This window comes from Porcisia hertigi, chromosome 23, assembly GCF_017918235.1.
Source record: "Porcisia hertigi strain C119 chromosome 23, whole genome shotgun sequence".
Lineage (NCBI taxonomy): Eukaryota > Euglenozoa > Kinetoplastea > Trypanosomatida > Trypanosomatidae > Porcisia > Porcisia hertigi.
The window spans coordinates 672093-693359 of record NC_090582.1 but is presented as its reverse complement, the minus strand read 5'-3'; the positions used below and the strand labels follow the sequence as shown (position 1 = coordinate 693359).

Sequence of the window (21267 nt, the reverse complement as noted above, 5' to 3'; positions counted from 1 at the left end):
TTTAGCGCTGTGAGCCCTCTCACCACAAGTTAGAGCAAGATGAAGTGACACGGGAATCCTGAAGGGGGGCGGGGCGGGGCGAGGGCTGTCACCAAAGAGGGAAGAACCCTCCGACACCAGCATAGGGCAGGCCTATACCTGCCCTAATTCATTCATTGGAGAGAAGCGCATCGAGTGAGAAAGAGGCGGAAGCGCAGTGAGACACCAGCTGCTGGCGAAGGCGCTGCATTTCTGGTGGATACACCCCTTGCTCCCGCAACCCTTCGCGTGTAGGGGGCGCAGGGAGCGGCACAAAACGCAGCTCTGGAGGCACGATCTCGCGCACCCGCATTGTTTTATCCGGCATGAAGTATGCAACGAAGTGGTGATGGCGCAGCATTGCGGTATTGCAGACTTCGATACCTGTGTCTTCAGCAGCGAAAACGAGCGCATCGCCGCGGAAGACATCGAAGAAAGCATGCCAAAGGGAGGCCGCCGACGCGGCGCACGACTTTGATGGCGAAGAGGAGCTCAAAGTCGAGGTGAAGGAAGTCGATAGGTCCAGTGTCAGAACCCATGTGTCTCCGAACAAGAACGATTCGTCTATCTTGTCAGCTTCAAGCACCGCCCGTAGGTGCAGCGTGGGCCGCTCGTCCCGACAACTCCTCTCCACCGCCGGTCCCACACTGATAAGAGGATGACAGTGAGCTGTGTCTGCAAAATGCCGGCGCTTCATGTCCCTCGTAACGGGCAAATCAGGCAACACTCGACTCACCCCCGGTACGCTGCTGATTGTGCGGCATTTATTCAGGAAGGCTCCGTAATGCCAGATCGACGCAGCTACTGGTACCACCTGTAAGCCCACTTGCAATTGAAGGTGACGTGAAGAATATACGCTGGGCAACAAAAACGAGCCAAGACCGTCCTGCAATGCCGCCTGCAATTGGCGCGTACTACGAGAGCAGCGATATACACGCACACTGCTGGACATCTCGCCAACAGTCACACACGCAGCCTCCCAGTCCACCAGGATACAGCGCAGCCACTGGTGTGGCGAGGCGTCAAGGCAAAGCCCCGACAAACTCTGCGTAGCCTCGCTGTGACTAACGTAAGAGGAGCAGAAGAGGATGAGCTGAGAGTCCTGCTGGAATTTGTCTAGTGCTCGCTGGACGTGCGGCATCACTGGACTCATTCGATTGCCAAATGTGGTCATACCACACGCGTCGACGCTGTGATCCGGTTGGGCGACTGCAAGAGCGCGTAGGCAATTTTCAACGTCAAGAGCGGCGGAGTTCGTCGGTTGGTCGCTGGCAGTGACGTGAAACGACGTCGCGCCGGACTCCACACGAGTGTGCCTCACAAAATGAACAGTCACAGAAGACGCGGGAGCATCACCAAGTGAGTGGTGGTGAGAGAGAGCTCTGAGTTGACTACACTGTGAGTACACGGTTTGCCGCAGATCCTCATACCCTTTCCCGTCTCCCAAGACGCGACAGTCTAAGAATATACAGACACGCTTGCATCCAGCCACCGAGGACGCTGACATGGAGACTGTTTGCGTGTTTGAGCGAGCGTCGCCACAAAGGTGAGTGGTCCATGCAGAGACGAAGGTACGTAGAAAGCCCGCATGTATGTGCCACCTGCCAGTTTGTAGCAGCGATTAGCCGACTGCAGTTGTGTGTGTGTGTGTGTGTGTGTGTGTGTGTGTATGTGTATCGCCTGCAGAAACCAATCACAGACCCGATGGCAATGACACCTCCTTTCATCCCTTGGTAAAGATGAGGTGTAGCCCTGAAGAAAAGAGGGAAGACGGTAAAGGGGCGATAGCCCGAGGAGTGTAACTTCGGAGGAGAGTATGCATCCACGGCTTCATGGAGGACAGCGCACGAGAAACACTGCAGAAATGGGCCACACATACACGGGGAACGGGAAAACGCATGCGCAACCCCCGCCCCCCCCCGTCCCCCTCACTCCTTCCCTTCCGATCGCTCTCTGAGCCGCTGAAATCAGCAAATGACTGCTCTAATAGACATTCAAAAAAAAAGGGGGGTTGCGACAAAGAAAGCGTGCTCGCGGCCAGCCCTCGACTATGGTCGCTACTGCCTCCTCTCTCCATGCAGATGTGAGCAGAGCCGGGGTGAGTGCAGCCCTCACCCCCATCCCTCATCGATGCCCTCGATACCCTCTCTTCCCTCTCGCGTTGCATGAAAAACATTCCGTCTGACTTCAGTCACAGAGGACGAGACATGCCCTCATCAGCACACATGTAGTGCAAATGGTAAAAGCCCCACGCCGCCCTCATTAGTGCTGGCGCCCGCGTTTTGGCGGGTGTACACGTCCATCCCTCCAACACCCCAGACGCGACATCGGGGAGACATCGCAATTAAAGAAGAACGTGGAAGAAAGTAACTGCAGAGAACCGATAAAGAGACCAAGAGAGTGTGGACAACAGGCCATTCGCGCACCTCCCTCCTCATTCGATGCGCGTGTGTGTGTGTGTGTGTGTGTGTTCGTATATATATATATGTGTGTGGGCAGGGAAGAAGGGAGAGTATGCGGTGCGTGTGAAAAATGCTAGATGAGTTCAGCTTGACCACCCGCATGCAACTTCTTGTTGACCACAGCCCTTTGTTGCTCCTGCCAACTGCAATAGGAGTCCGACTGTACGAGTAAATCATGGAGCTCCTCCTCCCTGGAGTTGCCCTGGAAGGACAGGGAGTTGAGACCCGGGCAGTGAATAAAAATAGCGGGGCTGATGCAGCGGAGCGGCTCCTTACCCGTTTGTGCATTCAAGCTAATGCGTCTCAGTGACGGCATCACCGGAGCCTCCTTCCCTGCTACAAACCCCAAGTCCACGGTGCCGTTGAGATGGTTCTGATCCAGGAGGAGCTCTCGAAGCGCCGGGAACGGCTGGTCTGAGGTGTCATCTGCTATAATAAATGCCTTCAGTTGGTTACGCTCCAGTGAGACCACCTCGAGGCTACTACTCGTGCCGATACACCGGGCCAATGACAGCGGAACCTCCAGGGCCCTCTTGTTGTCGGTGCAGACGAGGCGGCGCAAGCGCGGAAAGCGCACCGCGAGGAACGGGGGGAGCATGTGTAGATCATTTGCAGAGATATTGAGTGACTCAAGAGGTAGCCGTGTGGTGTCACCTGAAGCGTTGGTCCTGGGAGCCCCTGTGATACGTGTCAGTGCCTCCTCCACGTGCCTCTTTGACAATGGAACATCACTTCCCAGCGCACACGCGCACCCGAGACGGTTGTGGGAGAGATCCAAGCTGACTAAAGTGCCCCAGAGAGAGAGAGTCGTGAAGGCCGCTGGAACTGGGTCGCGGAGCGTGTTGTGCGTGATTGTCATGGTGCGCAAAGAAGGCAACCCTTTGAGACCTTTAGCGAGGCTTGACCAAGACGCCACGCTCCCTTTATCAAGCGTCAGAATGCCGGTGGTGGCAGCGCGCTCATAGCGGTCTTTCGAAGTAGCGCTCCCCATCGTTGTTAAAGAAGCCTTGGATGCTTGTAGAGGTGTGTGAGCAGATGCGTGGAAGTGAAAGCGTTACAAAGTCACAGCGTGTCGAACAGCCAAACAAAAAGCCTCCAGGAATGCACCGTCACTGCAATGTCGAGAACAACACGACTCGGATGCGCGGTCAATATGCTTCGTCTGTTGTGTGGACGGCCTTTTTTTTTTTTTGGGGTGGGGGGGGGGAGGGGGGAGCTCCGTCTGCAGACGACCCATTGGCTATCATTCCTGCTTCTCTTTTTTTCTTCAATGCTAAACAATCCACTCGGAAACACTTATTCTAGAGAATCTCGCAGACAACGCAGCACGGCACGCACATACGCGTACCAATGATGCCTGGAGATGTTCCCACGCTCCTCGTTGATGAGTAAGCACGCCCCTTATGGCCCAAAGACCACACTCCCCCCGCCCTACACTCCCACTCCTTCCGTGGATGATCTCGCACAAAGAGCGAGAGAGCAGCAGCGTCGTCGTCACTTTTGACTGTGTGCAGAGGAAATTCATCGCTTTTATTTTTGCCTCTACGTCTCGATACGAGTCAAAGAGAACGGCGCCGCCATCACACAGCCACCGCCTCTTCCTCCCCTACTTCGGTGGGTAGTAGCGTGGACCAAAAATTGAGGACCCGACGCGCACAGTCGTGGAGCCCATGTGAATGGCATTTACATAATCACCGCTCATACCCATAGATAGCTCCAAGTCTTCCGGAGATAACTGCACTGCCCGCGCCACGTCCTCTCGGCACTTCATGAGGCACTCAAAGTTCTCTGGCCGGCTCGTGTAATCAGGCATGCCAATCGTCATGAGTCCCTTCAGCTGCAACAGCGGACACGCATCAACGATGTACTTGGCGAGGGCCACCACTTCTTCGCCAGGCCCTGTTCCGCTCTTTGACTCCTCGCCGCTGGTGTTTACTTGAACATACACCTCCAGTGGCCGGCCGTTGCGATACCTCTTGCACCCCTCATTTACTTTGGTTGCCAACCTCTCGGAGTCGATTGTCTGAATCACGCGCAAGTTGGGCACATCCTCCAGCAACTCCTTCACCTTGTTGCTCTGCAGGTGACCGATAAAGTGCCACACAATGTCCTCAGGCAACTGCTTTGCCTTCTCACTCAGCTCCTGGACATAATTTTCTCCGAACACACGCTGGCCCAGGTTGTATAAGTTCAAAAGGCAAACAGGTGACTTGGTCTTGCTCACCGCAACCAGCGTAACTCGGCGGCCGCCGCTCTCCCGCGCCACCGTGTCGCATACTGCCTTGTAGTTGAGCGCCAGGACCTCGGCAGTGGGCTCGCTGGCGGTATCGTAGAGAGACATGGCACGGCGCAGGAGAAGGGAACTGATACGAATGCGGAACGTTTTTCACTTCCACTGTTGTTATTGTTGTCTGCTGGCTGTGGCCAGAGATGGTGAAACAACGAGAGACGAAGACGGCAACCGTGTCAAAAAAAATAATTTGAAAAGAGGAAAGAACCGCAAATTGTGAATGGAAGGAGAGCACCAGTGAGCCTTGGCAGAGAAAGCAATAATCTCAACAGCACCCGTCCAATAGGGGGGGGATGGGCCCATAGGAATCCTAGTGCGCATCAGCCTGTGTAAGTGAAATGACGGACACAAGATTACGTTCGAGACAAAGAGAGGGAGGGAAAGGAGAGAGAAGCAGCCAAGATAGAGGTCTGGTAAAGAGAGAGAGAGAACGATCACGTCAGAGAGGCAAATAACGGCATGCGTCATCATACGACCCCCCCTCCCCTCCATACCAGTCGAATCGAGGATGATGTCGACAAAGCATCACAGTTACGGTTTCAATACGTTCGATGTGGTGCTTCCGCACAGCGTTACAAATAATGCGCTGGGAATGTCTACGGTGGGGCACACGCGCGCCCTAGGGCTATTCCATCGCTTCTCATCGCAGTAGTGGATCCTCCTCCCTCCTTCCCTCCTCCCCCCCACGCACACGATCAAATACACTTGTAGGCTCCTCAAGAGGCTGCTAAAATGGCCTACAGGCACCCCCCCTGTCACGCGCCGAGGCAACGTGGTTCGTTAAAATCCTGCAAACCACCTTCAGCAACCGTTATGATTATCAGTGCGCGTCCTCTTCGCCAACGGCTCCGCGTCGCTCTCCGACCCCTCCTCGGTGCCACAGCTGCTGGACCCGGAGGATGTAGTCTGTCCTTCCTCATCGGAGCTCTCCCCATCATTGCTATCCCCGTACTCCTCATCGCTGTTCGACTCGTCAGACTCCTCCACGATAATCTCCGTCCCGTCGCGCGTACGCGAGTTGAGGGCGACCAGCTTCGGAAATGCCTCAAAGATAGAACCAAAGTGAGCAGGGGTATCAACATCATTGTCCACCAAGTCCAGTATCTCGAGGTTCGGGAAGCTCTGCGCCAGTCGACCCACCTCATCCAAAGAGCAGAGCTTATTGTTGGGCATGAGAAGACGAGCGAGGGACGGCACGGCCGGCGGGGGTGAAGCGACAGTGAGGGCGTTGTCGCTAACATCCAAATGTCGAAGCACCTGGAGCTGGCTGAGGCCAATCATGTCCAGACTCACCAGCTTGGGTTTCATGCAGACTAGCAGGAGGTGGGTGAGATGGGTGTAAGGCGACCACAGCTCCGGGAGCACCGGCACATCGCTGAGAGAGAGCTGCTTCACCTCTTCGATGGGTCTCCCTTGGACCTGTTTTTGAACCCGGAAAGCAGCCGTCTTTTTCAGTACATCCATGGCTGCCTGCCTGCGTGTGTGTGTGTGTGTGTGTGTGTGTGTGTGTGTGTGTGTGTGTGTGTGCGAATCGGAGCAGAAAGCGTTTATTCTCGTGTAATGCGTATCGACGTGAAGGGACAGAGAGAGAGAGGGGGTCTGTGAAGCCACAAGGCACATACAGCCTTGAACTTTGTGTCAACTTGTAGGTCTGTTGTGGGGCGAGTGTGTGTGTGTGTGTGGGGGAGGGGAGAGGAGATGAAGCCACACACATAAAGGCACAAACATATAGAAGGAAGTAGGTCGATCAAGCATGGCAGCGACATGGGAAAGACGAACTGCCACTGCAGAGCAAGAGGCGGAGGCTACTCTGCGGATGCCTCAGAGAGAATTGTAGTACTCGAAATGCGGCGTTGCCTCCGGCCAACCCAAGACCTAAACATGCACACACGGGGCGACCGGTAGAAGGCTCCGTTGGCAGAGATGAAGAGAGGCTGCACGAGTCAAAGAGCCCCCCTTTCCCAAGGAAATCTGCAATTGCCAGTGCAAGCAGCGGGTACGCGCCCTCGGTCAGGCAACAGATTACATCTCTCCCTCCCCCTCCATATGTCTTTCACCGTGCGCACGCACGCATGCGTGTGTAAGTTAGGTGCGCACCAAGGTGAAGAAAAGACCACACATCCGAGCACGCAATGAAGGAAAGGCGACAGAACACACACAGAGAGAGAGAGAACGCCTGTGGGTGTGTGTGTGAAGACCAAGTAAAGGTATCCGCAGAAACACACAGCGAGTAGGTGCACTTGACCGACACTGCTCAAGGTTACACATCTCGGAAGCGATAAGAGATAAGACAACACACCTCAAGCCGCGATGTCGGCATCGCTGAGAATAGACAGGGGGGGGGGGGGACGAAGAGGGGTGTGACGCGTACACGCATATGGGTCGCAGGCCGTCAATAGAAAGTGCCCTGGAAGAGAGAACCAGAGCCTCCGATCAAGCCAACAAAAAAAAAAACGAGGGGGATGATGAAGCCGGGATTGCAGACGCACCATCTGACCCGCACTAAAATTCGCGTGTGTGTGAGTGCAACCGCTGCACCCCACCCCCTCACCCCCGGCGCAGAGCGCCATAGAGAACAGCCCACCAACAGCCTCCGTCATCAGGCCACCGCCTTCGCTCTCTCCAGCATCCAGTCAGAGGATGAAAAGACCTCAGCCTTAGCGGAAATGGCGTCGGGGGACATGGACTTCCAGTCGACACCGTCCACAGGATCCGCGATACTCAGGCGGCGCAGCTGCTCGAGCAAAACAATGTGTGGCACCCCCGATGGCGAGCGAGTCTTTCCAAACTCGTGGAAGACCCGCACCTCCCGCATCCAAATTTCGTGGTTGTCGACGCGCACAAAGTGACGGAAGAGAACAAAGAAAGCGGAGTCCATGACGCGATACTTGACGCTTCCCGTCACCATGCCGTGATCGTGCAGGTCGTCCTCCATCATGTCGAAGTTGCCGTAGAACAAAATTGGAAGGCTCGTGTCCTTCAAGATGTCCCAGTTGATTCCAGGCGCGTCTGCATCGTCGTTCGGACGCGCCACGAGGCTCACCTGCCCGGGGACGAGGCCGTAGAAGTTGTTGCGCCACGCCCAGTCCACCTTCGGGTCGTATTTCTGGAAATCAAACGACCCCCAACTCTCTGACACTGGAATGCGGAGCTGCTGGGAAACAGTCGTCTTGAACTCCTCCGTTTGGTAATACTGCGCCGCGCTGCGCATCAGCGCCTCGAAGCTGAACTGCAGCCAGGGGTGTCCCGAGTCATCCTTTGGGCCCAGCGAGAGCGTTTCGCCTTGGAAGGCGATCTCCGGCAGCGCAGAAATGCCAAGAGAATCCTGCAGCTGCTGGGCCTCGTCTTGGGTCAAAATACGGTCCAGTTTTGTGCGAGTAAACACCCAACCCTTCACATCCTTCACAGCGACGTCTGGGTGTCTCACGTCCACCTTAAAGAAAGGGATGCGGGTCACGGTCGAGCTATTGGACCCTGTTGTCGTACTGGTGGCCTCGGATGCAGGCGGCGGACTTGCTTCGGCGTCGCTGAGAGACTGGAACGCCCTCTCGCCACCAGCCAGCGCGGAGTAACCAGGTACCCCAAGCGCCGGGTTCACTGTGAGTGCCCGTGCCATGGGGAACTCGAGATGTTGCACAAGCACCGCTGCCACGCGCTCCAGGCCTTCCTTGTCCTCCTCTGAGAAATGACTCAGCTCCGTGCTATCCACGTCGATCACGGCCACGACGCTGCCGTTTTCAATCAGTACAGGCACCACAACCTCCGACTCCGACGTCGAGTCGCACGCAATGTGACTGGCGAACTCATGTACGTTCTGCACCACCAACGACTCGCCAGACTCAGCAACGGTGCCGCAAACACCTTCTCCAACTCGAATTTGTGTGCAAGCGGGACGGCCTTGGAAGGGGCCCAGGGAGAGCAGCCCTGGCGCCTGGAGGAGATAAAAGCCGAACCAGTTGACCTTGAGCTTCTCTAGCGCGGCGCCGGGATTGCAGAACCGGTTCAGCTCGTAAAAACAGAGGGCCGCTACATTGCTAAGGCTGGTGACGAGGTTCGCCTGCGGAGTGAAGCGCTTGCTCAACCCCTCCACCAGCGCCTCGGTCTGCTTCACCAGCCAATCATACAGCTCCTTCTTGGTGGTGAAGGTGGGCATCGAAATCGTCCCGAGCATCACCGCTCAGTACTCACGTGCGGGAAGAAAAGAGGAGGCCAATGATATGGTGGAGAGCTCAGCGCAGCTTACGAGAGCAAAAGATAAGACGCGGTATTCGCAAAGGCTAGTGGATCAATAGAGAGGGGAGGTGAGGGAGGATATATCTATCGCCCGTGGAAGCGTGTATATCTGTATAATTGCTATGTATATATATATATATAGACCTATACGTTGCAGGGCGAACCTGTCCTTCATCTACGCGAGCGGGGGCGAGAACAAATGTTGAAGAATGTGCACAACAGGGTGTAGAAAAAGTGAAGCAGCGAAGAGATGGGGTAAATCGACACAAGAATGGAATCGAGGCAGATGGAAGCACACATGTCAAGGGGGGGAGGGGAAGGGGGGAGAGCAGCAGTAGCCAGCGGAATAGTGTCATATTTGGGGGGTCATCGAATGACCCCGTGTAGAAGTCGCGGAAGAACTCTTCGTCTCTTCCTTCGCCGATGCATCAAAGCACAGGGCGTGGCGGCACGTTGACGTCCGCTTCCCCTCCCCCCCCCCCCCCCCTCCCCGGGAAACGTACATATTTTTCTGGCACGATCACAAGGTGTGCGCCAACCGCGAACATGGAAATGACGACGGGTGACCGGGGTGGTGTTGGTGCCAATGCAGCGGAAGCGAGCCCTGCTCTATGAGGATTCATATAAGGAGAGGATAACGGCCGAGATCTCCAGGATGCCGTCGTCAGCCATATACAAATGTGCAGACGAGTGGATTTGAGTCAAGGAAAGAAAAGGAAGAAGGGGGAGGTGGGAGAATGCTGTGCAATGGACAGCGAGGGAGGGCTCCTCCATGAATGGCGAAGAGAAGGGAAGAGTATGTGGATGAAAAGAGGGCGCTGCTTTTCGAAACGACATAACAGCATGGAGACACCCGCAATGACGAAAAACGAGAACACACACACACACACACACGCGCGCGCGCGCACGCTGATGAACGTGCGAGCATGAAAAGACGACGCACCACTTGGCCCATCACGTGTGCATCCCCGAGAATACGGAGCGACGACGACGGCAAGGGGAGCGGGTGGTGGTGGTGGTGGTGGTGGTATGGAGAGAACAACATAATCTCCGTGTCAATGTACCTGGAAGTAAATCAAACAGAAAAGGAAAAACAACAATTCGATGGACAATAAAAACTATGCGAAGAGGAAGAGAGACGTATACGTTTTTTTTTTTGCCTAACTCAAATTATGAAGAAAAAAGGGGGTGTGGAAAAAAAGAGGGAGCGGGGAGGGCGGAGGAGCACAAATCAAATCGGGGCGGCGAGGCGAACGGGGTGGGGAGGACACGCGTTCAAAGCGAGAAAGAAATATAAATACGTACATATACACATACATATACAACAATAATAAGCACGAATATAAGTATATAAGGAATCCAGTGAAAGTCACTCGCAATGAATAGTCGTCTGGGAGGGAAAGAGGAAGAAACGAGTTACACAGTGATGGAAGCTCTTGAAAAGGAAGGAAGGGGGAGTGTCACCGGGGTAGCGCAGGGACAAGAAGCGGTAAAAGAGGGAAGTGGGGCCGTTGTGCTGTCTCCCTTAGTGTACTCTCCTTTGTTGTCACATTAACCACTCCTTTCATGTCGGTAGCACCCATGAGCCTGGCCATCGCTGCTGCCTAGAGTCGATTCCTTTCGGCCGGCACATCCCTTGTTTACCGACTGTGCACTCCTTCCCGTGAGAAAAAGAAGTTCACAGCTGGTTAAAGTCAAGAAAGCAGAATCGTATCCAACTGTACATCTGTGTGTGTGTGCGTGTGTGTGTGTGCAGATGTACACCAGTAGGACCAGGGGGTACAAATACGTGGAAGAAGTTTTGGCGTCAGACAAACCCCACAATACGTCTTCCCACTTGCAGAAGCATCCGCCGCTGCCAAAGCTGCCGGTTCCTTTTCCTACGGAGGTAGAGAGAGTGAGATGAAACACGGAGGGGGAGGAGGGGGGGGGGGCACACGTGCAGGAATGACAGGAAGAAGACGTGATACACTCGACGTCCCCACGCACTCACCGCCTCACCGTTTCCTCTGACGCACACCCTCTTTCCATTGGACGCGGAGGAAGCACTGAGGGAAAAGGATGGAGAAGAGAGCGCTTTGCAGAATGAGATGCGATGCCTCTCTCTTACTCCTCCCCCTCCTCTTTAGCAAAATCTATCGAAAACAAATGTCGTTGCCCCGCCCCCTCGCCTGCACACGCACATACTCGCTCAATACATTCGCTTGGCGGCAAGCAGCTCAGCAATCGGACGATAAAAAAGAGAATCCCGGCATGCCTGGGATATTTTCTCCTCCGGTATCGTGCGTAGGCAGCGGCGCACCGACGTAGCGTGGTCCGCTGCGGGATAGACGCAGCTACTCCGCTTCTCTGCATCCGTGGTACACGCACGAAATCCAAGGACGTACTCCTTACACATCTCGTTGGTGATGTTGTCCGTGTTCATCATCATACACGCCCACAAGCTCCTAGTCGAGGTGGAGCCCGTACACACGAGGGCGAAGTCCTCGCTGCACTGCCTCACTGGGCTCATCTGCGGCCCCTCGAAGCCCGCAGCTGTGTCACACACCGCGCCACACAAGAAGCAGGCAAGCAGCGCAGTAGACACCAAATCCAACAGCAGAGTCCTCCGCAGCATCTCTAGTCCAACCGAGCGAGCCATGATGCAGAGGTATGTTGAGGTCTAGATACACCACAGCACGCCGCACGGGTGTCTACTCGTGTGTACAGTATTTAATAAGGATCCACTGCAAGTATGAGAGCGTTGAGGAACAACGGAGACTTCTTGTAGTGTGTCCGTTCGGTAAAACACACACACACACAGACACCACTATAGTGAAAAGGAAGATATGTGCGCAGTGTGTGTGTATCCAGAGAGGAGGAAAAGAGGATACAGAGGAGGGCGCACACACCTTCGCATAAAGCGGAGCTTACGCAAGTGAGCGGTTCATACACACACGCACAAAGCGACACACACATCAAGAGAATTGAACAGAGAGAAAAGGGGGGAAAAGGAAAGAGACGGAGTGTACAGCAGGGATACCGGGCAATCAAGATGAAGAGGTGAATATATATTTTGCGTGCGTGAGTGAGTGTGTGTTGGGAGGGGGGGGGGAAGTTCAGGAAAGGCATACAGTACGGGAAACCCACACGCCATCGCCCCCACCACCCCCCCCCAACCCCTTCCTCGCATTCATGAAGACCCCTCCAATGAGGGAAAAGACCACAAATCTCCCTTTTGCGCTCATTTTCGTACGGACGTGGGGTCTCGCTGAACATCACCTCTGGTGAGCAACACCTTTCGCGTGTGAAAGAGAGGGACGGGGATCACCAAGTTTGAACACCGCGGAGAAAGACCAGCTCCTGCGCCCTCCACGCTCGGGTGATTTCTCAGCACGATGAACCACGGAGCTCGTAAAATGCACAAATATGCGGAGAAAGGCAAGAGCACGTCTGCCTGTGCGTGTGTGTGTGTGTGTGTGTGCGCGCGCATAAAAACAAAAATGGAAATAAATAAGGGGGAATGAAGAAACCATAGAAGTAGTCTACATAAACAATGACAGGGCCGCCAGCGTCAAGCATGACCCATCACACCATGCCTCGATGTGCACATTGACATCGGCCCCCCCCTCTCCCCTCCCCTGTTGAAACAGGGGCTGCAGCACCCACAAACCCAGAGCCACCCACACAGACATGATCCAGCAGAGCACAAATATAGCTACAAAGAGCAACAGAAAAAAATGAAAATAAAAGACATCTGGATACCGAGCCGCGCACCCCCTCTTTCGACTCCGGTTTGCAACAAGGCGGCTATGCAGCTCGAAGTATACATCAACACACAGCATGGGCACATGCGCACGCTCACGGGGGGGAGAGAGAAAGAGAGGGGGGGGGGGGCAGACGACGACAGCAAACAAACATACACGACCAAAAAAGGAGAAGTGCCGAAGCGGCGAGTGGCGAGCGGCGCGCAATGTTAACTGCAAAAGTAAGCACATTTACAAAGACCCTTGGATGGCCCCCAAACGGCTTCGAACGGCTGCTCCACAGCTTCACGAAGACGTGACTCTTTCACTTGACAGCCACCATTACCACTCATCTATCCATCCAGTCACACACACACACACACACACATACACACACAGACACGCAGACACAGGTGCAACGACGACAGTCCATTTTTCGGAGACACGTACCTTTCATTTGTGTGCTACCCTACCTTGAGCCTCTGCCATCCCCGTTGTGAAGAGCAGAAGCGACAAAAAGAGAGAAACGAAGGGATCAGCACATACACGACACATACAAAAAAAAAGAGGAAGGCGGAGGGTGGGTCGGAGGGTGTGCGCAAACAAAGACTGAGAGGTGATGCTTTGAGGATGATGATGAGACGCGGCCAAACACACGTGCACAGAAAAGGAGGAGGTAGGAGAAACAAAAAAAAAACAGCGGAGAGACCCCCAGGGGAGAGGCGACAGAGGAGGAGTGGCAATGACCAAACCCATGAGGGAACCTTGCCTTGAGAGCAGACGCCAGGACTTGCCTCGCACGCGGGATAAACGCTTTCCGGCTCTCGCTTTGTACAACCCCTTCCTGTGCACATAGACATGCCCTCAGCGAGTGCCCGCCCCTCCCGTTTCCATCCAGCACATAGACCACACGCAAACTGCAGCATCACACTGGATGTGTGCTGCGCCGCCTCGACAACAGTGTGTGTCTCTAAAACAGTTGGTTCCGCGACTTTCTAGGGAGCAGCGGAACATCACGGTAACGCATCGGCTTAGCCGCCTCGAGGTTGGCCATCTCCTGTGCGATCAGGTCTTCGTACTTCTTCTCTAGAGCCTGCTGATCCGTCAGCTCAGCACGCTTGGCAATCCTTTCGGTCTCCTTCTCCGCCAAGCGCCCCTGAATTTGACCTTCAAGATACTTCTGCGTCTCCTTCAGCAGTGCCTTACGCCGCTCTCGCTCTATAGCGTCGATGTCGCGCTCCTTCGACAAGGATGCAAGGAACTCCTCGTCCTCCAACTTTCGCAGCATAGCATCATCCTTGTCTTTTTGACGCTTGTCCAGAATCTGCTGGCGGCGCGCGATGAGAATGTTTCGCAGTAAGGCGTCGCGCTTGGCCTGGTCCGCCTCCCACTGTGCCTCACGCTTGCGCCACTGCTTCTCGTTCTCCTCCTCCCAAAGCTTGTCCAAGTTCGTGGAGTCTGCCTTGCTCTCTGCCGCTTGCTTGAGCTCCAACAGCTGCTGCCGCTGCTCCTCCATGAGCCGCTTCTTCTCAGCCCGCTTCTCTTCCTGCTCCGCCGCGAGGGAAGCCATGATAAGATCCAGCGCCTCCCTGTCCTCCTTCTTCAACTGCTCGTACTCTTGCTTACGAGCACGCTGCAGCTCTTCGTTCAGTTCGATCATCTCCTGTGCCATCTGGCGGTTCTTCTCCAACCGCTGCAGACGCTTGCGAGCCTCTTCTGCCTGCTCCTCGTGTAGAAGTCGGTAAAACTCTTCGTTTTCACGACACGCCTCCTCCTTCTCCTTCTCTTTTCGCAGGCGGTTGCCCGCCACCTGCGCGGCCAGGTCGCCGAGCATGCACTGCTTCCGGTTGTACTGATGCTCGAGATCGTGTTGGAGTCTCTCTACCGCCAACCGCTGCGCCTCTGCAGCCTGCTGGGCGTACATCTCAGCCTCGGCAGCCTCCTGGCGACGTCGCTCAGCTGCGGCGTCCATCTGGTCATACCGTTCATCTGTCACCTGCATCACCTTGAGTCGGCTCTCCGCCTGACGCAAACAATCGATTTTCGAGCGAAAGAGGCGATCATGGCGGGCGCCAATGTCAGCCTGCTTCGCCTCCTCACGCCTCGCGCGAAGCTCCTGCGCTTTGCGGATGAGTCGCTCACGACGCTGTGTGTCCGTCTCCTGCAAACCCTTCATCATAACCGCGTGCTGCTCGTTCTCGCGCAAGAGCAGCTCTGCTAAGCGACGGCGGCGTGCAACGAGAACGTCGTTGTGCTGCGCCTGTATAACGTCCATGTACTGCAGCACTTCCCGCTGTTCGTTTCGCGCGTTGCCCCGCGTTTCCCACTCCACTGTGCGGCACCAACGCTCCCCTAGTGCGCTCTCCGCGTTGAACTTTTCCATGAAGGCCTCGCGCTTCTGGCGCGCCTCCATGAAGGAGGGACCTATATGGCTGCGTGGCATGACCGTGACGAGGATGACAATGCCGGGGCTGTAGAGCACGACACCAGATGCGTGACAGGGAACAGAGGGGTTCGGGGAAGAAGGGGAGGAAAGGGGGGGCCGGAAGAGAGGCCTATACGATGGAATGGGCCCCCAGCAGGAGGAGTAAGAACGGGGGGGGGAGGGAGGGAAAATAATAGTCGTGCCCGAGATTCGATGCGTCCGTTGTGTACGTAAAACGTCTCGGTGGCCTTGGGGGAAATGGGAGAGGAGACGTTGAGTGTGGGGCAAAGAAGTGTCGCTTTTTCTCGTAACTATGCTTGGATTTCTGGGGTAGCGGTCGATGCTGTGGACGATACGACGGGGTGATGCGGTGGCACGGAGGTTGCGCTCACTCCACACACTCACATTCGCGCACACGCAAATTGTGCGCAGAGGGCGAGGAAAAACAAATGGAGCCAAGAGAGCGGGTGGCGTGTGCCGGGACGCAGAAGAACGGACGGAGAAAGATTAGACGGTAATGCAGAGGAAGGAGAGAGAGGGAGGCAGAGACTCATCAACATGGCAGGGAGCACAGAAAGTTGCGGTGAAGGCAACAAACGTTAGCAGTGAAGCGGCGTAACCCCCAACAAAAACATTTGAGTTGGATATGACGTGGTATACACACATACCACATGTTCTGCGGCGCTGTTGGTCTGAAGACGACAACTTGGAAGCGTGTGTGCCGCAGGCGATGGCGAACGGCCGGGGGGGAGGGAGGGGTCGCAGTGTGGAATGAGTAGTGCAGATCTCACAAGCATGTCTTGAACCGCCAGAACTCACATGCGCGCATTCTCTGGAGGGCTTCTTCATACCCGACTAATGCAGCTGCTCAAAACAACAAAAACTGCGATACGACTGCTGGGAATTGATCCTGGATGCATTACCCCCGCTTTGCATCAGACATTTGAAAATCATGCGCACGAGACAACCGTGGGGCGGCGGTAAAGACGAAAGAGAGACGATACAATGAGGACATCGTGAAAAGAGTCCCCTCATGGTGGTGAAATACCCGCTCTCCCCCCTCCCCTCCCTCCCTCCCTCTCTCCCCTCTCCCCCTCTCCCCCCTCCTCCCCTCCCTCTCCCCCCCCCCGTCTCCTGGTGCTGGTGGTAGAGTTGGAGATACGCACCAGTAAAAACCGCAGCCTCGGGCAGTGGCACACAACTGAAAACGACGCAGTGCGCCCAGCGTGCGCAGAGGACGTACTCGGAATGCCAGACTGTGAGGAGATGGAAGAAGAGGCGGTGTGCATCTTTTTATTCGGTTCTGAATTATCTTTAAATTACACGAGTGGGTGTGCTGGCAGCGTCAAAGTCCACTCGCAGCGACGGACACCGCAACACCTGAGAACGGAGCGCGGACGTGTCTCAGTGTTTGTCTGCGTGTGCGTGTGTAGCAATAAGTAAGAGGGGAAGGGAGTCGTTCCCGTGTAGAGAGAACCCTCGGCATGACAACATGCACATCCAAAGAGGGGGGGAAACTTTAAAAAAAAAACGTGCAGGCCTCATTGTTGTCGTCCCTTACGCCAGTAGCGGGCACCATCGCGGCACCACTTCTCCCGTGCTCCGAACCACCATGGCGTCACGACGGCCGTGTATGTGCGCCAACTTCAACTTCTCTTGCTCGCCGTATTGCCCCTCAGCAGTGGTTATGGTGCTCTCCAACACGCCGAAGCCCTCACCAGTGGTACTGAGCTGGTACTGATGCACGTCGGACTGTGAGATGACCTCGGCGAGAACTACATCACCGACACCGAAGGCCAGCGAAGGGGGAGGTGGCAGCAGCTGGTCCTTTGTTGGCTTGAAGGGTCGGATATCCTCCTGTCGCAGGACACCCTTGAAGACGCCGCTGTTGGTACCGCCGCCGGCCCCTGCCGCAAAGAGGCTGTGATTACTACACCAGCTCCAATTCACTGCAATGATCTCGCCAAAGGCAAACAGGCGGTTCAGTCGTGTGATACGAAGATGCACTGTGTCGCCAGGTCGCGGTCCGAGCACGGAGGGTCTTGAAGACGGGACTCCAGGGCCGGCGGCAGCGGCGCCTGCGTGTCGCGACGCCGCGTTCTCCATCCTGCCAGTCGAAGCGAGGGCAAACACAGACACAAGGCGTCCGTCCCACTGCGCGACACCATGACGAGTGGCCACCACCGAGCGCTCCATCGTTGCCGAGGGCGCCAAAGAAGATGTCGACTCTGATGCAACGCATCGTCCTATGTACTGCACGACACAACCCTCCCCTGGCACGACCTGCGCCTCCTCGGCAGCACCGTCTTCAAGGGCATCGCGAGAGGTTGTCACCGCCGCAGGGGATGTAAAAAGAACGTCGCCAGGTGCGACGCGATCACCGGTGTGCACAATGACTGGCATCCCCGTATATGCCAGAGCTAACAAGACTCTCCCTATGAGATAGACGGGTGGGCCTCCACCTCTTGTCCACAACAAACACTTTAACCGAGCAGGGGAGGGAGTGGAAGAGATGCGACTGGAGAAGGGCGATCGGATAAGGAAGCTGCCCTCGAAGACGCGATGGAAGAGCTGTTGTGCTTTGGGGGAAGTGGGGGGGGGGGGGAGGGGAACGTGCGAGAACAGCACTGACCAAACAGAAGAGAGAGGAAAAGACACGAACTTGGGGTGACAGAAAATGTGCATCCAAAGCGAGAGCAGCAGGGGACTTCCTGCAATTTGGGAACGGCGCCCACACGCCATTCATGTAACCACGTTACCGCGACATTCCCCATTATGCGTTTTTTTTCTATTCATTATAAAAAAGATGCATTGAGGCCCTCTCCATGCCGTGTGGGGGGGGGGGGGAGGGGAGGCGAGAGGCGGGGGAGGCGGGGAGGGAGGCGGGCGGGGAGGGAGGCGGGGAGGGAGAAGCGAAATGGAATTTGTCATCCTTCATTGCACTTAGATGGACTCCTCTCTCTCTCTCTCGATTTGTATTTTACCCACACTCGGTGCCCATCCGCGTATAGTGGAGCAGCCTGGCCTTTATGTGGTAACGGGAACGTATTTCTGGTCATGAAAGGGCGAACGCACCGAGTGCACCTGGTCGGAAGAAGAGTCGAACAAGCGAGACGTCTCTCTCCACATCGTCTTCGAAACGCACTGAAAACATGTGCCACACACACACACACACACACGCGAGCGGATGCCCACCTCGACTGCGGGATGTAAACCTGTTCAGAGAGACTCGATCCGGCAAGCAGGGGTGAGTGCGTCCATATCGCTTAACAGGCCATCCGCGTCAAAGACCCGATCCGGGTGCGCGCAGAGGCAAAAGTAGAGCAGCTCCAATGTAAACATGCGCGCCTCGTACTCCGGTTGTCGTACGCACGTCGGCACCCAGTCGGGCATCTGGAAATGGCCATAAGCGGTGACGCTGCTGCACTCGACGAGAATGTGCGTCGCTGACTGGAGTGTCTTTGCAGAAATGCTGCTTGACGGGGAGACCCCCTCCACAACTCCCTCCGTAGTCGCACAGGTCTCGTCGTAGACGCGCAAGCGTGCATCGGCGTTCATCGGTGCATCCATCTTTAGATCCACCACGAATGCGGTGGCCTGCGTGCAGCCACCTGCAAGCAACGCAGCCAGTACGCCCCGTGCTGCGGCGGAACGGGAGGTTATGAGAACCACTCGCCAGTTACTGAAGATCGGAATGGCGTGCGGTCGGTGCGCAACACCGCGTTGGGGATTCATGTCGTACTCTTTAACGCGGCTCACTAACCAGTAGCCCCGGCGCTGCGAATCAAAAACGAAGCGTGGCGGCACGATATACGTGGCAGCTGCGCAGGCGCCAAGGTACTTCTCCGTCCTCTCTGTAATACCTTCTGCCACGACAAGGTAGCGGCACGCTCGGCTGTAACCAGAGCTCTGGTCCACCACCCCGCCAAGCTGTGATATGGCCTCCATCAACTGTGCCTTGAGGTACTTGACAGAGTTACTGATCTGAAAGACAAGCTGCGGCACGCTCACATCAGCAACCGGGGCTGGAGCGGCGGCATTGCCAGCTCTCGAGGTGTCCTCTTGCGGATGCAGCACGGGAGTGGCGTGGGCTGAGCTGGATGGAGTAACCGAGAGCCGCGACAACAACGCATGCTGGGTGATGCCCACGTGCTGCGATTCCTCAAACTGCTGAGAGGGAGTGATGATGTCTGGATCAGCCGCACCATCGTACACTTCCACGGGGCTCACTGCGTGGGCGGGCGCACCGGCTTGCAGTCGCGCAGGGCCAGTGACAGGAACACGTGAAGAGAGTCTAAAGAGATCAGCCGTCGCGTTTGAGTGAGCGGCAGGAGCTGGCGTTCGCACGTCAACATCCTCCGCCGTTTTTGCAGCTGTGAGGTGCTCATGAGGGTTCATCGTGCTTCCAGAACGATGACGCTTCCACTGTTGTGATGCTCGGCATCCGTCACGGTGAAGCGCGGACCGCTGAACGACAAGCTCCTGACTGCTCAGATAGCCTCGTTCTGCTACAGGGGTAGAGGGCGGCAACGACCACACCGGGTCGATGGCGTTCATGGGAGGCATGTCCGCCTCGAGTTTCACAAAAAGCTCTTCGAGAGCAGAAATGCCTTCGTCGCAGCCGTTTGGCGGGCCCTCATTTCTCGTCTCGTTTCCGTGCCGGTTGAGATCGGCAAGAATGGCCTCATAACTAATCACGAAAAAGCCAGAGCATAACAGGATGCGGCGCAAGTGATGCTGCGGAACGACAAGGAACAGGCAACCGAGACGCAGGGCCATATCTGCCTCTGCCTCCGGGGTTGATGTAGGGTGAAGTAGAACGGCGTGAAGATTGAGGCGACGCTGCACCGCGTCCAGAACGACGTCGAGTCCGTGCTGGTCAGCGATACCGTGCTCCCGAAACGCTGAGGAGAGCGCGAAGAGTTGAATTCGGGGCACGTTCGGGCGTGGAATCCCTTGTCTCTGTAAGGCAGGCTCCTCTGCATGTGCTGGAGCTGAGCTTGTAGTATGCATCCAACTCAAAAGTCCCGAGGACGAAGCATCAGGCTTGGCGCCGTCGCGCAGTGGGGAAGAGTAGGATGTGAAAGAGGAGGAGGGTGTCGTCTTCATCAGCGTTTGAAGCGGCACATCACTGGTGGGACCGTCGGCTTGTGTGGAAAAGCAACGGCCTATGTGGGCCTGAGCAGGGCGCGCGAGCTGGTAACGCAGCTGCGTTATTTGTCGGCGCAGCTCCCGTTGCTCCTCGTCCACATGCGAAGTATCAGCTTTGCTGCGGTTGCTGCCGCCACCTACATCAGCTGAGGTTTCTGAGTGAGACATTGTCTGGGAGAAGGTGGCTGGCGCGTCGCCGAACACAGACCGTTCCACGCCGGCCATGAAACTCAGCACGCTCTCACGATGATGCATGTATACATTCCTGAAAAGAAAGTGATGCAAGACCTCGACGCGCCGCAACAGCTGCGTGAACTCTCGCACGGTGGGCGGCGGCAGCGATGGTGATGGAATCGCTTCAGATGACACCCGCTTCGACGCTGCGCCACCGCACACGTCATGGGCAGGTGACGCCTTCAAGGATGCCTCCAGGGCGGAGCAGGCCGAGGCCAGAGAGGCAAAGGCCTGATGCGCTGCATTTTGCTGATGCCGTAGGTTCTGGTGAAGTGTGCGCAGCATCGTTGCCTGCTCCCCTACTGTATCCACGTGCTGCCGTGCTCCGTCACCAAAATCTGGTGAAGGCATGAGTGGAAGTGTCTGGATAGGGTTTTCGAGGCTGATGGCGGTGTCTCTAACAGCGCAACCAATTACATAGAGAGAAAAGAGAAAATTTGGGGGGTAGCTAAGAAGAAATCGCCCTACACCAGCTCCCACACAGTCGGCTGCGCTCTTGTCTTGTGTGTCGTGGCTCCTGTGTTTTTATATATATTTCGTTAGCTGGAGTGAGTCTCACGAAGCTGGAGCACTTCCCCCGTTCGTCTGGTGTGGATTCCAATGTGAGCCTACTGTGGCGGTTGCATGAATAAGTCACACCGCGGGTAAATTTTTTCGTTGGCTTGTTTTTTGTTTACCTCACCCCTCTTTCCCGATGGTGCACGGGTGCCCCGATTGCAGGGAGCGCGA

General features: G+C 55.9%; 9 protein-coding genes across 9 annotated transcripts; all 9 read right to left on the bottom strand.

The window, feature by feature from the left end:
• Window positions 1-148: 148 nt before the first annotated feature.
• On the bottom strand, window positions 149-1525 carry JKF63_04943 (uncharacterized protein; the record flags this gene model as incomplete). The annotated part of the gene is made up of 1 exon (XM_067900914.1): window positions 149-1525. One exon carries the CDS (start codon window positions 1523-1525, stop codon window positions 149-151), a length of 1377 nt encoding a protein of 458 aa, XP_067757114.1.
• A 1028-nt stretch (window positions 1526-2553) lies between these two features.
• JKF63_04942 (uncharacterized protein) lies at window positions 2554-3471 on the bottom strand (the record flags this gene model as incomplete). Its single annotated transcript, XM_067900913.1, has 1 exon — window positions 2554-3471. The coding sequence occupies one exon, from the start codon at window positions 3469-3471 to the stop codon at window positions 2554-2556; it is 918 nt and encodes a 305-aa protein (XP_067757113.1).
• Window positions 3472-4086: 615 nt separating this feature from the next.
• JKF63_04941 (uncharacterized protein) lies at window positions 4087-4821 on the bottom strand (the record flags this gene model as incomplete). Its single annotated transcript, XM_067900912.1, has 1 exon — window positions 4087-4821. The coding sequence occupies one exon, from the start codon at window positions 4819-4821 to the stop codon at window positions 4087-4089; it is 735 nt and encodes a 244-aa protein (XP_067757112.1).
• A 750-nt stretch (window positions 4822-5571) lies between these two features.
• Window positions 5572-6234, bottom strand: JKF63_04940 (uncharacterized protein; the record flags this gene model as incomplete). Its single annotated transcript, XM_067900911.1, has 1 exon — window positions 5572-6234. The coding sequence occupies one exon, from the start codon at window positions 6232-6234 to the stop codon at window positions 5572-5574; it is 663 nt and encodes a 220-aa protein (XP_067757111.1).
• Window positions 6235-7369: 1135 nt separating this feature from the next.
• On the bottom strand, window positions 7370-8941 carry JKF63_04939 (uncharacterized protein; the record flags this gene model as incomplete). The annotated part of the gene is made up of 1 exon (XM_067900910.1): window positions 7370-8941. The coding sequence occupies one exon, from the start codon at window positions 8939-8941 to the stop codon at window positions 7370-7372; it is 1572 nt and encodes a 523-aa protein (XP_067757110.1).
• Window positions 8942-11194: 2253 nt separating this feature from the next.
• JKF63_04938 (uncharacterized protein) lies at window positions 11195-11644 on the bottom strand (the record flags this gene model as incomplete). Its single annotated transcript, XM_067900909.1, has 1 exon — window positions 11195-11644. One exon carries the CDS (start codon window positions 11642-11644, stop codon window positions 11195-11197), a length of 450 nt encoding a protein of 149 aa, XP_067757109.1.
• A 2054-nt stretch (window positions 11645-13698) lies between these two features.
• JKF63_04937 (uncharacterized protein) lies at window positions 13699-15171 on the bottom strand (the record flags this gene model as incomplete). The annotated part of the gene is made up of 1 exon (XM_067900908.1): window positions 13699-15171. The coding sequence occupies one exon, from the start codon at window positions 15169-15171 to the stop codon at window positions 13699-13701; it is 1473 nt and encodes a 490-aa protein (XP_067757108.1).
• Window positions 15172-16710: 1539 nt separating this feature from the next.
• Window positions 16711-17556, bottom strand: JKF63_04936 (uncharacterized protein; the record flags this gene model as incomplete). The annotated part of the gene is made up of 1 exon (XM_067900907.1): window positions 16711-17556. The coding sequence occupies one exon, from the start codon at window positions 17554-17556 to the stop codon at window positions 16711-16713; it is 846 nt and encodes a 281-aa protein (XP_067757107.1).
• Window positions 17557-18372: 816 nt separating this feature from the next.
• Window positions 18373-20823, bottom strand: JKF63_04935 (uncharacterized protein; the record flags this gene model as incomplete). Its single annotated transcript, XM_067900906.1, has 1 exon — window positions 18373-20823. The coding sequence occupies one exon, from the start codon at window positions 20821-20823 to the stop codon at window positions 18373-18375; it is 2451 nt and encodes an 816-aa protein (XP_067757106.1).
• Between the last annotated feature and the right edge of the window lie 444 nt (window positions 20824-21267).